We start from the raw sequence: 16,230 nt of genomic DNA, 5'->3' as shown, positions 1-16,230 counted from the left end.
AGACAAAGAGGACTGGAGTGTCCCTACACACTTCTGCAAACCGGAGAGGACCAGGAGGAGCGGGGGTTAAGTTCAATGTGTTGATCCACAGACGTGGCCGAGACAGGCCCTCTGCACTGGAACATTGTCCAGAGCCGATGAAGCAGTGAGCTCAGATAAGAACCTCTATTATGCAGCCTGGCACTGATGTTACACACCATAACCAGCAGCTGACTTCCCAGAAGTGCAGCCAACGTGCTCTATTTAGGAAGGGAGGGAAATGTATTGCTTACTCGAACAAGTCATTTCTCGTAAATACACCACTCCTCCTCCTCCTTCTATAGCCTCTCTTCCTGCTTCTGTCTCTTCTGTATGGAAAAAAAAAAATCAATGTGCATCACATCCATTACCCTGCTCTTGCACTGCTCTCTCCCTATCGCTCTGTCTCTCACTCACTCTCCTTTACTTTATTCTTGATTCTCTGCTTTAGCAAAAGACATCAGCATATTAATGATGTATCTTTCAAACTGATAAGTAAATTACACATTTAGAAAATGACACATTGTAGAGGATGTTTGAAGGCCTTTTAAACCCAATTAGGCATCATGACGTGATATCAGATAGAATTTTGTAGTCATTTATAGAACTGGTTCTACCCATTAACACAACAGGAAAACCAGTGGCTGCATGAAAGTAGGACTGGTTGAGTAGCGTCACCAAGATGTGATCTTTAATGGTTCTGTGATCATTTTAACATCCTATTTAATGTTTGACTTTATGTGCCATCCAACTTATCGGCTTCCGACAAATTGCATAACATCACTGATGATGAATTTAAATAGGTGAGCATTGTCTGAAAGAGTAAAGTGATGATGGCTCTTTGGGGATCCTAGGTAACACATGGCCTATTCTGCTTCAGTTCGTCCCTTTTTTTCCTGATTATGGAGAGTAACCGCCCTGCACTGTGCTTTCCCTGGACAAGTGAGGCTTACAAATCACCCCTGCAGCAGTTGGAAGAGCTGGAGGAGTTGAAGGCGTTCGGCGCAAGGTTTTACTGCCTGTCTTCTATGAATGGCTCCCTGAAGGCTCCTATGATAATAGCTCACAGCCGTGCCCTTCACGGAGGCTGACATCAAGCACAGCCCTACAGCAGAATGGAATGGCATATCAACTTACCCAATGGGGTGTCATATCAACTCATCCACTGGTTTCTGGTCATAACATAGGCAGAAGTCAAAATGAAATGGCTGAAACTTATGTGTCAAAATCCACTCAGTTTGGACACTGGGCACAAAACTTTTTTAAGTGTCTTTACTTGTTATTTTATTCAAAGTAAAAAGCATTTTCAGGGTTCTGGCCTACTAAGTCCAAATTACATTGTTATGAATAATGAAGTCTACAATGGCTAAACTTCAACATGATTGGACAATGCAGGTTTGTTTACATCAACTAAGACAGGCACAGCAGACATATTTATGTTTCCGAAAAGAAAGATAAGCAGCTACAAGAGTGAAAAAAAGAACCCACAAATATGATTGAAGCTTATTGTTAAATATGACACCATATATCCAACCACTGTAAACAAACAACTCATTTTCATTTCTGCAGTTTTATACCGCCTCTCTGTTTCTTCCTCCTCTTTACCTGTTTCACCCTGCTTCATGAGATTTCTATACTGCTGAATGAAGTGCAAATTACTGATGAAAAGCAAGTCAACAATGCCAACAAAGATACCTTTCATGTATTCAGACATAAGCCTGAATACATTCAATCCAGCCAATCCAAACAATCGTGCCAAAGAAGCTTTAGATAGATTAGCCATAGAACTGGAAGACACAACAGAAAACACTATATTTGTTTGATAGTGCTGAAATGACTTGTCCATTAATGAATTTGTCAATGACAGTTGTGACCCTTGTGACAACTGCAGTCATTTTTTCACAAGTAACAAGACTAGACTTACAGTGATTGTGGCTCTGTGAGCCTATACTTAAGCACAGTGGTGTAAATTAGGGCTATTCGACGATTTGTTTTCCATATAAAATCTTCAACTTTTGAACAGGCTTAGCGGGACCTTCGACATGTCATTCACAGAACATAATAAACAAGTTAACTTTTTCTCCTAAGATACCAAACAAAAGCCAGAGACTGTATTGTATTACGTTGCTGTGAGCTGTGAATTCACTACTGTTTCACACAAGTGAGAAGACAATGTTTTCTCCCTTCCCTCCTCCTCCGTGCTGCTGCCAGCATGTCTGCATCTCCCTGTACCAAAGAGTAGTGCAAAAGTCAATAGCACTCACTCCGCAACAAAATCTGTGGACCAGATTGTGAAGTACACTGCACAGCACACCGGCTGTTCAAAAAGAAAAAAAACTTGAAGCTATCACAGTTGATTAATATTTCCATTTTTAATGGGCCAGCCCTAAGCTAAATGCTAATGTCAGCATACGAACATGTATATTACAGTATGTTCACCATTTTAGTTTAGCATGTTAGCAGGCCAACATTTGCTTATTGCAAGTAAACATGAAGTTGCCTATAGCTGAGGCTGATGTCAGTATTGTAGTGAAGAACACCTGAACCAAGACCAAGTCATGACCAAAGCCAGAATGTACCAAGACCAAGAAAAGATGAGGACTTTGAGGGGTTGAGACAAAGTCAAGACAAGATTTGTCTGAGTTCAACACTGCATGACAATAAAATCTAGAAAATGCAAATCACAGACACACTTCAAATTGATTTGAAAGATCCACATTAAAAAACCTACAGAAAACAAATGGAGGTTCCTCTTCATTCACTTCTTTTTATTGCCATAGTGTATATATGTGTGATTGTGTAAGTCAACAAAAGTCAGACTATCCTATCAACTCACTGTTGGCTGTAAATTCACCAGTTCTTCAGCTTACATAGCAATCTCTCTCTCTGTGCCACTGCCTGCATGTCCGCAGCTCACTATGCAGCAGCAGCTCATAACTATGCAGCAAAATCTGGGGACCAGAACGTCCCCAGAAGTACACTGCACGGGGGAAAAAATGACCCCTCGACTTGAAACAATCTCAGTCGGCTGAGAGTCTCCGACTGATGATTTGAGTGTCAGACTTTAAGGGGGCAGCCTGAGTAAGTTGCGTATAAAATATATATATATATATCATCAGTTAAACTAAGTTAGGATCAAGGACAAATTTTAATTTCATTTTTTAAACTATGTTTTAAAAATGAATAATAAATCTACCTTGTACCTTGTACCCTGTAAAACAGACCTTTTTTCTTTAATAAACCTACCATACACAGCTCAGATATGGTAGATGGGTGCACTTTCATGCCAAAACAGAGACCAAAATTGCACTGTGCCAGCAGATCTCTGTCTCCCTGTGGCCCTGTAGAGACTCAGAGCAATTACTCTGCACAAGTATTTTTTGCAAGACATTCTCCCAAAGAAAATATGCCAAACCAAGCAAAACCTCAAATAGTGTCACATCATGGCCCTGGTCATTGCAACCAACGTCACCAGAATTGGTCTGAGCTTTTTGAAGTAAGTGAGTGGGTCGAAAAACACAAAAAAGAAAGGACATACAAAAAAGAGACATTCATCCATCCAGCCATCCATCATAACCGGTGCTACGGTGAAGCCAATTTCCACAAAGCTGCTAAGCTGATTGAGGCAGACCAAATCTGTTTCACCAGCTTACATTCCTTCAAAATGGCCATCTCACTTCCAATATCACGGGCTTTTACTGTTCCCCATTCCCCTGGCTCAGGCTGAGAGTTAGCAAGGCTTAGCTGGATGAAACACTCCAACAGCCCAGTTCTCCCCTGGAACCCACTGATATCTCTATAGCACAGCCTCTCCCCACATAGCTACACTTAGTTGGTTTATTTACTCATGTTATTAATCTTCATGTGTTTAATTTTTGTTTTAATTTTTGTTTCAAATCCTGACAATATTACAACTATTAGGATGTAAACCAAAGATTTATGTGAATTCTAGGCACACAGACAGAACCTAATCACAGCGTCTGTATACACACACACACATACACACACAAACACACACAAACACACACCTTGGCAAAATGCACAGGCAGCACTTAACCACAACACCTTCTACTGGAGTAGATTAAATTCACACAAGGCCTCTTTGAAGAAGGAAATTGGACAGATAAGAAACAGATTTCTATGAAAGAAGTCTGTGAGGGGGCCTATAGAGAGAGAGCGTGGAAGTGTGCAATGGAAATGTTTGTTCACCTGTAAGCTGGCTCCTGCATGTGCCACTGTACATAGTGTGATCATATACATGATACTTATCAATCTTTTGTCGTTTACTGTGTCGTATTACCCTTCCCAGCTCGCTTTCTCTCTGTCTCCCTCTCACACATTCTCTGTCATTTTGCCACAACAGCAAATATCCTGTTGGCCCTGGCTGCAGACCGCTGGTGCTGGTCTATCTGGCCCTGGGATCGATCCGGCTCCAAGCCGAGGCCTCCCATTCATCTCAGAGCCATAAAATGTGATTAGTGCTGACTACAGCACTGCAGGGAGATGGGCTGATAGGCCTGATAGCCTCAGATAGGCTGGGTTGGACACTCCACAGGAGGACAGCAGCAACAGCATGCTGTGGATTCATCCTTGCCTTTTTCTTTTATCTATATCACTTTCTATTTGCTTTTTTCTCACTCTCATCTTCGTCAATCTTTGCCTTCCCCCTCTTTCTATCTCCCTCTGTCTTTATGTTAAGCTGTCTTCTCACTGTCTCTGTCTAAACTTTATCTTTTTTTTTTTGTTTGCTTGACATCTAAGCCTGACAAGCGTGTATCCGCACAAATTACACAGCAGCAGTCAAACCTAAATGCCAATATTGTAAGTTTTACCTTCTTCTTATCCTGCAAAGTTACATTCAAAGAACGAGCCTCCATCCCGCTGCAGCCACACTCACTGTCCTCACATACAGTGTATCTCTGTGGCATGTGACCACCTCTGTCAGCCAATCACGCAGCTCAGAGATTGCTAGTGGCAGAATCAAGCTCGAAGGCTGTGACAAGAAGCGAGGCAGGAAATAGATGACTGCCTCAATTCTGAAGAGAAACAACTTTGTTGGTGTTATGGATACAAATGTCTTATGTGCTGAGATGCGTTAGGGGACATTCTGGGAGGCATCATGACAGTTTGTACGTACATGACTCTAGACCACTGACATCATGAACTGTATCATACCAAAAACGAACATTTCTTCATATTATCTGCTCACCAAAGCATTCTAGACATCCAGTAGCTCCAAAAACCAAACGCACACTGCTCCTGAACAATAATGCTCCAGTGGAAACACACAATCTGGTGTCATCTTAAAAACAAGGATCTTTAAATTGCCTATATTACCATTACTCATTTCGGAGGTGATCAATCTTGTGCACAAGACATAAGAAATAAGCATGAATTTAATTCTAAATAGCTAAATTCATAATGTCATGGCGCGTCAAAAGGACCACCTTTAATATCATGCAGCTTAAAGCCCCTTAGTAACTTTTTATCAGTTAATATTGAGCTTGTACCTAATAATGTCATCATATTTAAAATGACTACATATTGTCTTTATATGCAGTATGTTACCCTTGAGCCTGTCACACATTTATTTTAATGACTTATATTATATATGGACATAACCCTGATAATTTTGCTGACCACAAAATTTAGTTTTTTTCTTTGAGAATATCACCAACATTTTAGCAAACTTACAAAAAACAACAGAATTTTTCCCAACCATTACGAGACTTCAGTACAACAATTCTCCCATTGTTTTTCTTTCCCTGCCTACTTGCACAAGTCTGAAGAAAAATGTAACTTCAAAGAAAACACAGCGTAGCTTACTGGTAGCCTGTAGCGGCACTTTTGGAGTTACAGAGACAAATTCCTAACAATTGTTAGCTTGCTAAACCCTGGCAACAAGCCAAAAAGTCCTTCATTTGTAGTTCTACCCTCCAACAACTTCATCCTGCGGCACACTGGTCGGAATTTTTAAGTTTGTCTATTAGTAAAGAGGCATCACTTGGTTTTGTTTTTAATAGCCAGATTAAATTTGGGCGACTCTAATAAAGGCACTCTTTAAAGGTTCTACTTTCATAATTATGTTATTATAGTTTGATTGTATCAGTGATATTAAATGGACTCAAAGTGACATTCTTATCATTTATCACAGTTGTTTCTGGGACAATATATCATCTCACAAAATTACTTATCCTGACAGGCCTAGTTATACCTTTAACACCATACATCTCAGTCAATCTTTGCACTTGGTAGTTATCGTTTGATTGCACCAATTTAGAACCCTTAAAAATGGAAGTCTGTGTGTGTTATGGAAGATAAAACTGGGAGAGAAGCTCTTATTTCTGATTAATGTTGGTAACAGTACACAAGACCACAGCACTGACCTGTGTCTCACGGACGTTCTCCACTGTGAAGTTGAACCAGACTCTGAAGCGGGGGTTGCAGGTGTCAGGCCGGATGAAGAGGTCAAACTCAAACTCACTGATGTAGTCAACACGGCCAAGGTTCCCTGCAGAGACAGTGAAACAGCTTACATTAGCATTAAGTAGAGCAGAGCAGTCCACAAGACAGAAACAAAGTTCACAATCAATGGACACAAAACATTTCAACAGACAGCCACGCAATCACAGGAAAACACGACACGCCTTCATTTCAAATTGTGGATCTGCTTTCAAAGACAAATGTGTTAAATCAATAAGTCACAGATGACGAAGGTCTACTAATAGGGCTTCACTGTCACTGTGGTCTCCTGCCTGGTTTATAACTGTATGTACAGTATCTGTACATTTTAATGCACTGGTAAGCCTTTTAAAGCAAGCCAATGCCCACAGAGAGCAAAAAGTATGAGGAGCAGAAAGACCAACAGACAAGGTTGTTCCAGTCATCCATATCTGACACACAATATACTATCCACAGCAAAAAGATCCAGATGATCAGTGAAAGTATAATTAATCCGATGGGAACTATTTCCCCGCTTCCAATTCTCATAGCTGTCTATAAGATGACGGGGTAGTAGATGATTACATGACAAGCATTCTAAATATAGGCCTTGTCTGTTTCTTCTGATTCATATGTGGACACGTATGTAGTGGAGACTCTTGTGGCGCATGCACAAATTAATGATTGAAAGCAAAAAAAAAAAGGGGGAAAAGTGAGAGGAGAGCGTGTTAGCTGTCTTGTTGGAGCTGCACTGAAAAATGACAAATTGACAGCTTATTTTCACTGAATGCCACGCTTAACCCAATACATGAGACCTGTCAACTCCAAGCAGCTGTTCAAGAGTTAAGTTCTCTGGCAAGCTGGGCAAACTGCAAGGCTCAACGTCCCACACAACTCTACATCAGGGTACTGTTGACCACCTGGTGGCAAGTAGAACCATAGCAGCAGCACGCACACACAGACGCAGCTGATTATAGACAGATGGGCTAACTACCACACTGTCAAAGTAGATCCCTCTCCTTCTGCCATCGGACAGAGCTAATCCACTAGTCAGCTTGCGACACACACACACATACTTTGCTCTGCTCCACTGAAGCTACCCATCATTCGTTCATATAGGGCTGCAGAAAAGTACAAGGCGCTCTGAAATATATACAAGCACAATACTTTAGTTTAAAACTTTATATTTAAAGTGGTATTTTCAACTTTGACAACACAGCACGCAACAGTAATGCACAATCAGTGAGAAAGATATTGCATGAGGTTATCGTGTAACAATGAGCTGCTGACTGATCCATATTTACATTTGAAGCCCATCTACCCACAGCTTCCGCAGCTACCACTAATGTTGAGTGGCGTCTCATTCCAGCACACTGGTGCCTAGGAAAAAAAAAATCTCTTTTTGCAGACAGCTCCTCTAACTATTAAGGGAGTGGCTGAGCTATGCTGAAGTAAGTAACTATTATTCTTCATCTTCTTTTTCATGCGCTTTGCTAATTCCACATTCAAGAAGCGTACAGTATTGGAAAGTCAAGCTATGCAGACAATAAAAGGGGCAAAGAAGGGAGACAAGAAGTCTTTATGTTTATGAGTGACCTTTATCGTACAGAAATTACGTGTGCTGAGGAATACTTAAGCATGTCTGCCTTCCTGTCTGTATTATGTTCTTTTGTGTCAGAAAATACAGGTGAGAATAAGCTCTCTTGTTAATTTTGAACATGACATTATGAATATAATTTGACATTAAAAGTGTAAAATCAAATGCAAGATCTACCTGTTCAGTCAGCCATCTCTTATGTGTCTACATGGTCATTTCAGCGAGCACCTCACGATGTAGCAAAATATACATGTGAAAAAACGTGTACTTTCTCAATTAGCACATACAGTATTTAAGCACGGAAAACATATGCAAATTTAGTATATGTGATAACTCTAAACTCTTTTCATATCATTTTTACCTTGCCAGAGAATTCACATTCACAAGATAAAATTAAAGTATATTAAGCTCCATTATTTAGTGTTTAAAGAAAAAGTATGACTTCCAAAAAATACATGTTCTTATGTATTTACTGATTTATGTAAGATTTTGATGGATTTTAAAGGGACAGTTCACCTTTATCAGCCTGGGTTGTTTTTGTGTGAGTTGCAGAGTGTTGGAGATATCAGTCATAGAGATGTCTGCCTTCTCTCGAATATAATGGAAGTAGTTGGTACATGGCTTGCAGTGCTCAAAGCTCCAAAATGTCAACTTGAAAAACTCAAGAACCATGTCTCTTTCAAAAAATCATTACCGGGTTACTTAAAATAATCCACACACCATGTTGTGAGCAGTTTTGTGTAGGAACTATTTTCTTTCTATCGAACTACGACTGCAGACAGAAGCACGCGTCTAGTTAAGGACAAGATGCTCATTCTCATGACTGCACAAGATGTAAACATTAATGTGGTTCTCCTCTGCTGAGCTGTAACATTACATAGCTCAGCAACTCTAGGTGAGCAAGCAGTGGATGCACGCTTCGGTCTGCTTACAACAAGGTGTACCGATTATCTTGGGTCATGATTTCTGAAAACAGACAGCGCTGCTAAGTTTTTCAAAAGTTTTTTTTTTTTTTTTTTTTTTTGGTGCACTGAGCACCTCAACTTGAGTGCCATCTAGTTCTATTTTACTGAAGAGGTGGCAGACATATCTACAGCTGATATCTCCAACACTCGGCAACTCACACCAAACCAATCTCTCTTGATAAACAGCACTACAGGTAAGAGGAAAAATATGTATTTTTTGATTTGGGGGTGAATTGTTCCTTTAACTCATCATGATGATATAATTTCAATGAGAAAGACGACTGATTCCATGACTGAGTCACTGTCCAACTCTAGTTTGTCTTGCACGGTGGCTGGCTAGCTAAAAAGTGGCAGGCAGGCAGGGACTAGCATTTTGGCTGGTTGGCAATGCAATCTCAAGCCATTGAAAGCACATAAAGCCAAGAGCAGGCGGAGGGTTGAACCAGACCCAGCTGCAGCTAGCAAGCACAGACAAAGAGAGGAGATGGAAAGCAGAGCAGCACCTGTTCCACACAGATGTGTCATCAAATCGATCATCTCTCATACCAACATCACAGCTATTCACAGAGCTGACACTGCCAAATACTGCCTATTAGACCATGTTGATAATGGCCTCCAAAGGTCACGCCTCCTATCAGTCTTAAAAACACTATTCAATGATGAAACACAACCACTCTCTGAGGGCACTTTCATTATTTATATATCAGAATCAGAATCAGAATCAGAATGCTCTTTATTGTCATTATACAGTGTGTAACGAGATTGGAGAGCTTCTCCATTCCTTCAGTGCAAAGTACAAAAGCTTTTTACAGAATTAAGTACGAAATAGGTAGAAAAATAGCAATAGGAATATGAATAAAAAAGATAGAAATAAAAATAAATATATATATATAGGAGTCTTGCTTTTTGTTTTTATTTTCACCTTTAAAGTGGGTTGATGCATTGAAACCATTATCAGAAATCAACACGCTGACTTGTGAATCTTGGCTGTGAAAATCATCCTCACATCATTATAGAACTTCACCACACAGTCAACTGTAAATAAACTGAAAATGATGCTAATCAATTTTTCTCTCTGATTGGTATGGCTGCACTGCAGTCACACTATGAGTGAAACTGCTGTATGTCGTTAAGACAGAAGAAGGTTTGACAGGTTGTTGCAAACGTTGTCAGAGACGATACAGAGACAAAAACTGTGATGATAATTTAGTTTGTTTTCAATGCGTTTTCACAAATCAGCGGTTTCGCCATCATTACTTATGATGGAAAGATTTCACAAAACATCACAGTAATTACCGAAGGAAAGCGGAGACAAATATGCTGCTAGCTGGGTGCACAGCACAATCAAGTACTATTCATATAATTAAGAACGAATTGGGTGTAAATGAGGCCAATATACCGTGTTTGTCTTTGTCACCTCATGGGAATTTATCCACAACAGAAGTCTTTGAGGAAAGTGTAACAAAAGAGAACTACAGGCTCCTCATGAGGCCCTCTGGCTGCCTGTGGTTGCACTCACTCACACCAGTATTCAGTACTAATGTATACAACCATCAGCAAATAAAATGCTCCTACAATTTCTTTAAAGATGGACAAAAAAAATACGTTTTGATTTCATTTTGATATGAGTTTCTTTGGTGATTGATCTCAAACTTGGGGAAACAATAAAAATAGTTAATTTAACACATATTGACAAGGAAGAGAGTCATAATGACCACAAAGAGATGCAAAAGAACAAAAAGAGACACAAGAGAACACCTATGAATAGAAACTACATGACCAAATAATAAAAATAAATAAATAAATGCAAGACACATGAAATGACTTAAAAGAGAAACAACAACTTGACCTTAGAAGAGACACGAAATAACAACGCACGCAAAACTACAAACTACAAAGAGGCACCAAATGACTACAAAGAAACTTAAAATGACCTAAAAAAGACGCAAAGGAAGAGACACAAAATGGCCCAAAAAGACAAAAATATACCTCAAAGAGACACAAATTAACCATTAAAAAGACACATAAAGACAACAAAGAAATGCAAAGGAACTATAAAGAGTTACAGGATGACCACAAAGCAGGACAAAACAACCACAAAGAGGTGCACACAAACACCAAAGACACAGAGGACTATGATGAAAACAACCATAAAAGACACAAATATACCTCAACAAGACTCCAAAGACACAAAAAACAACTAAAAAGACAAACAAAACAACCAAAAAAGACAAAATTACCTTAAAGAGACACAGGGCACCATCAAACAGACACAAAACAAATGCAAAGAAACACCAAAACAACCACAAGGATACACTAAATTACCACAGACAGAGGAACAAAACCACAAAAAGATGCTGACAGAGATGCAAAACAACAAAAAGAGGCAAAACCAGAACAAAGTCTGAATGTCTTGCTCTGATGTAATAGGGGTGGGCGGGCCTTTTGCATGTCTGTGCCCAGGGACCCAATGTCTCATAATCCGCCCATGCATGGAAAGGACAGGATTTAAAGCAAGCCTCTGATGGTACACAAACCTCTCCCTGTAAAGTCTGTAAATTATTAAAAAATAGTAGTCTGAGTTCCAATACAACAGCCTATGCACTTGGAACTGATGAAAACCTCAAATAAACTACTGCATACAGCAATGGTACCACTAATACTGGTCAAACACCTGCAGAGAAGCCAAAAGTTAGAGACTAAACTCATATCAGTGTGCTCCTGTTCATGAATACAGTAGAACGGGTAGCAATAGACAGCAGCCATGGGCGGCTGGGTTATTGAGCCTGATGCTGGAAGGCCTGACGTGAGAGATGGCTACAGCCTCAACGTTAGAATTGCATGTTCAGCCCGCGGAGCAGCGGGGATATGACACGCCATTGATCCCCGTTTTAATTTTATGGTGGCTACCTCCCGATTCAAACGCTTTGGTAGGCTGGGAGCCTGACCCTTTTAATCAATCCCATATCATTTAGTATTTAACTAACATAAACGGCCTGCTGATTTTTCTGAAAAGCCTTCTGAAAGCATTAAAGATAAACTAGATAAAGCAGAGATAAGTTGTGTTGAGTCTGTATGATGTTGAAAAGCGATGCACAGCACACCAGATTTGTCAAGAGTTATTCTCAGTTCTTCATAGACCAGACAGACTGTATTAGTGGAAGAGAAGCTAATGAACTACAGACTGAAGACTGAAGATGAGAAAGACGAAAAAAGACACAATTTCTAGTCCTTGAGATCTCTTGCATAATTCCTCTTGAGTATCATCGCTCTCCATATTCTTCTTCAGTGGTGTCTTGGCAGGTTATGTTGAATATCAATCTTTGTCCTTGAGGGAAAACTAGTGCAGCGTTTAGACATTAACAAATTGGTTTTCAACGAACAGCTTAGCCCTGCTGGTGCAGCCCAACAAAACACAATTGCTGGTTCTGAACAAGATTTTACACATGACAGCCTCTCCTTGAGGAAAACCCTGAACAAAACCCTCTGTGTCTCTCTCTATCTTTGTCTGTCTGTCTCGGATTTCTTCCTCTCCTTCTGTCTCATTTTCTCTCTCACACACATGAAAACAAATGAGAAAAAATAGCAATGGGCGGCGCATTTCTCAAGAAAAGTGGGAATCACTATAACATTATATGTTTGTGCTGAAAACAAAAGTGTCTGTAAAACGGGCATGAAACCTGCATCATTACACAGGGCCATAGGCAAGTAAACAGGGTGCAAACACGAGGTGGCCAAGTGGACAGTCAGTCATTCACACATGGGCTCACAGACTCTGTGTGTGTGTTTGTATGTGTGTGTGTGTGTGTGTGTGTGTGTGTGTGTGTGTGTGTGTGTGTGTATGAGAGAGAAAGAGAGAGCTGGAGAGGGAGCAGAAGAACCTGGCTAATGTAATCCCATTATGGAGGTACAAGAGGGAGCAGTCACAGTGCTCAGCCCACACAATGGGCCGGCCTGCAGCCTGTAGCTATGCGCTGGATGGATGGTTTCTGCCATGCAGATGGATCATCGTACAGCAGCAGCAGCAGCAGCAGCAGGCCTGCCTGCCTCGGGCCTGAGGTGGAACTCACTCACACAACCAGCCATTAGAATGGTAATAGGCAGTTGTTTCAAAATGAAATAGACTGTGTGGTTATAGCGCTGCCTACTTAGCAGACGTGCCGGCTGTCATATCCTAAATCTTAACTATTATATTTGATCTCATAAATTCTCCATGTGTTGTACGTTGACGGTGTTACTTTTAAAAATCTCGGTCACTGATTGCCTTTAAAAATGTAAGTAAATATGTTTATTAGTCTTAAATTGTGTTTACTTTATATCTAATGGTAAAGTTTACTGAAAATTTTGTTGTGTTTTCTCAATTGTGTGAAGTTGTTGCAACTTAAAAATGACAAGTTTAATTAAATCAATCCTTTTGAGTTTTAGCAACTTCAGTAAATAAGTTTACTGTGCAATATTCTGAATTCTGCTGGTTGCAAACTACTCAATCATATTTGTATTTTCTCCAAACGTCATTATTGGCAAAATCCTCTCTGTGATGATCAAGTTAAGTCAGACTAACTGGTTTACTAAAAAAAGAAAAAAAAAACGTAAGTACAGCTAAATTTTAAGTAAACTTAACAATTAGATATAAAATAAACATAAATTGAAATTCAAATTTAGATTTACTTCCCTTTTCAAGGCAATCAGTTTCCAAGATTATTCTGATTAAGATGAATTGTCAGATTTTGCACTGCGTAACTCGGAAAAATACATACTTGGTATGAGAATCCATTTTCTTTCAGCAAAATTAACAACCTTATTGTTGATGCACAATCCACAAGTACACACACACAGGCTAGATAATACATTCAATTTCTTTTGACTGGCATAGGCATGGCAACAACTGTGTTTAAACACCAGAAAAGAGATTAAAAGAGTGCTGTACTGCTGAGGGAGAGCAGCCAGGCACCTTTTTAAACTTATTTTTTGCTGTGTTCCATTTCATTATTGGAAAACACATCAGTTTTCCCCCCGGCTGCTCTGCGGTGTGAGGAGGATTCCTGGACACAGAAGAGGGGGACTGATAAAGATAGAATTGATTCCAGCCAGCAGCCGCCGCAGCCATAGTGAAGGGGTCTCAGTTTAGACCTGCAGCTAAACGTCTGGTTTTTCTCTGCCTCTCTCTCGCCGTCTCCCTCTCTCTCTCCCCTCATCTAAAGGCAAGTTGTCACAGAGGCAACATCAATCTCCTGCCTCATGACTTCTTAAAGCCTTGCCTTCTCCCCTGATGCCTTATCACTTCATCTGCAGGCAAGATTAAAGAGGTCACCTCCAAGTTTCCACAATCTAACTACCTAACAGGTATACTAAACTGCAGTCTATCTTTTAAACAGTTTAAAAGGTGGGTTCAGGGTTGGGTTTTTTTTTTTTTTAGACAATCTTAAAGGAATAGTTAGACTTTTTGAAAATATGCTTATTGCAGAGAGTTAGATGAGAAGATTTTATACCATTCTCATGTCTATTTGGTATATAAAGCTACAGCCAGCACCCTGGATAGCTTTACATGGCATAAAGATTAAACAATGGGAAACAGCTAGCCTGGCTCCATCAAAATTAACTCAATCCGCTTAAATACGCTCACGAGTTAACAATTTCTTTCTCATTTCTTTTAAGTGTAAAAATGACAAGTTGTAGTTTTCTGGGGACTTACGTGCCAGGCTATTTCTTGGCAGTTTCTTGATGGAGTCTCCACTTGTTGCCTGGCAAACTCAACAGGACCTTTAATACAATACTCACATATGCAACTTGAAAGAGCTATGGGTTGTTGTAGTTATTTCTCCCGTCCAATACAAAAGAAACCTCCATGGTGCAATTACATTGCAAAAATGGGGGACATTGAAAAGTTCAGCTGAAGTTAATATGAGTCTTGAGCCAAAATGAGTAGGTCAGACGTCGGAGTGAGGAGATACTTTGGCAAAGCTACAAGCTCAGTTATGCCTTAAGTGAATGACATGATCCCAAACGAGGCTGAGCTAATGTTAATTTAAGGTCAATATGAAACAGACGTGGGGATGGATGCTGTTCGGTGACTGATTTTTGGAAAATCAGAGCCAACAAAGACAAGGAATAAACTAAGATTATCACCCAAAGTATCCTAATTTAATTAAGTATGCTTAGTACAAACATTTATCCCCACCAGCAATTAGACCTATCCCCTGGAACAAGCAGTGAGGCTCTCAAGGCCAAAACGCACTGAAAGCAATAATTTACGTGCCTCATTTGCCACGTGTCCATTGATGCTCTTATGGCGCACCACATAAGACTTAAAATTACAACATCAAAGAACCAGCAGCATTCATTTTCTAAACATTTCTTTTTGAGTAGCACATAAGGCAGAAGGCCAATGCAACAGTTGGTTGGCAATAAAGCCATGGGGCGTTTAGCCATTTCATCTTATATTTTTGTCTTCCAGGTGGGTTAAAGTCACATAAAGCACAGCTAATGCTAACTCAATACTCTTATGTTACAAGTTAAGTTTTAAGACCAGGAGCTGCCAGTAGTCATGTCACAACAGATGACACAGGCAGGGTCTGTTACGCTGACATAACTGTCGAGGTCCTAACCTTTATTTTTCTTATTTTAGTATTAGACATGTGACAACACAAGGGTTTAGATGTACAGTACAGTCGTATAGCTATAGGTCATGGGAGTTGTTTTGTTTAGCATTGCAGAATTACAACTGCAAAATTATTCCTAAAGCTGAATGTGCTATCCTCAGTTGCCCAAAAATGTTGTGTGCTCTGGCTGCACGATTGCATCTCTGTATTTTCATCAAAACTTCATTTGACTTGGGGTTGGCATTATGTGGTCTCACTCGAATATCCAAATCGATGGATGAGAGAAGATATTTGCAAATTTTTGTAAGTGAATGACTGAGTGACGATTCAACTGTCCACGCATCCCGACCTCAGCAAGACGGCTCCTTCTGAATACTGGCAGCGCCACACTACTGCCGCCTCTCAACAGCGTGTAGCAGTGATCCAAAGCAGGAGTGGGACAGCACCTCACATTCCCACCAACACACCTTATTCACCGTAAAACACACACCTCCTCTCCTTCTCTCACCAGAGTCCTCTGCTTTGTCAGAATGGCATACAGAAAACAGCCAAATTGTGCTGTCCAGGATTCAGACAGTTTGTCTGCGAGTCACAGAATATTACAGTTCCC

The 16,230-nt window shown here is 40.1% G+C and overlaps 1 protein-coding gene across 2 annotated transcripts in view; it reads right to left on the bottom strand.

Moving 5' to 3' along the window:
• Positions 1-16,230, bottom strand: part of agbl4 (AGBL carboxypeptidase 4) — a 497,335-nt gene that overhangs the window by 305,604 nt on the left and 175,501 nt on the right. For both annotated transcript variants that reach the window (XM_088077779.1, XM_088077780.1), the window contains one exon: positions 6,405-6,529. In XM_088077779.1, the coding sequence (XP_087933905.1) occupies positions 6,405-6,529 (125 nt within the window). The remainder of the gene's footprint in view (positions 1-6,404; positions 6,530-16,230) is intronic.

The sequence above is a fragment of the Plectropomus leopardus genome, chromosome 5 (genome assembly GCF_026936395.1).
Source record: "Plectropomus leopardus strain MGB_pleo_1.0 chromosome 5, ASM2693639v1, whole genome shotgun sequence".
Taxonomy (NCBI): Eukaryota; Metazoa; Chordata; class Actinopteri; order Perciformes; family Serranidae; genus Plectropomus; species Plectropomus leopardus.
The sequence above is the reverse complement of the archived record's forward strand: the minus strand, read 5'-3'. Positions and strand labels throughout refer to the sequence as shown.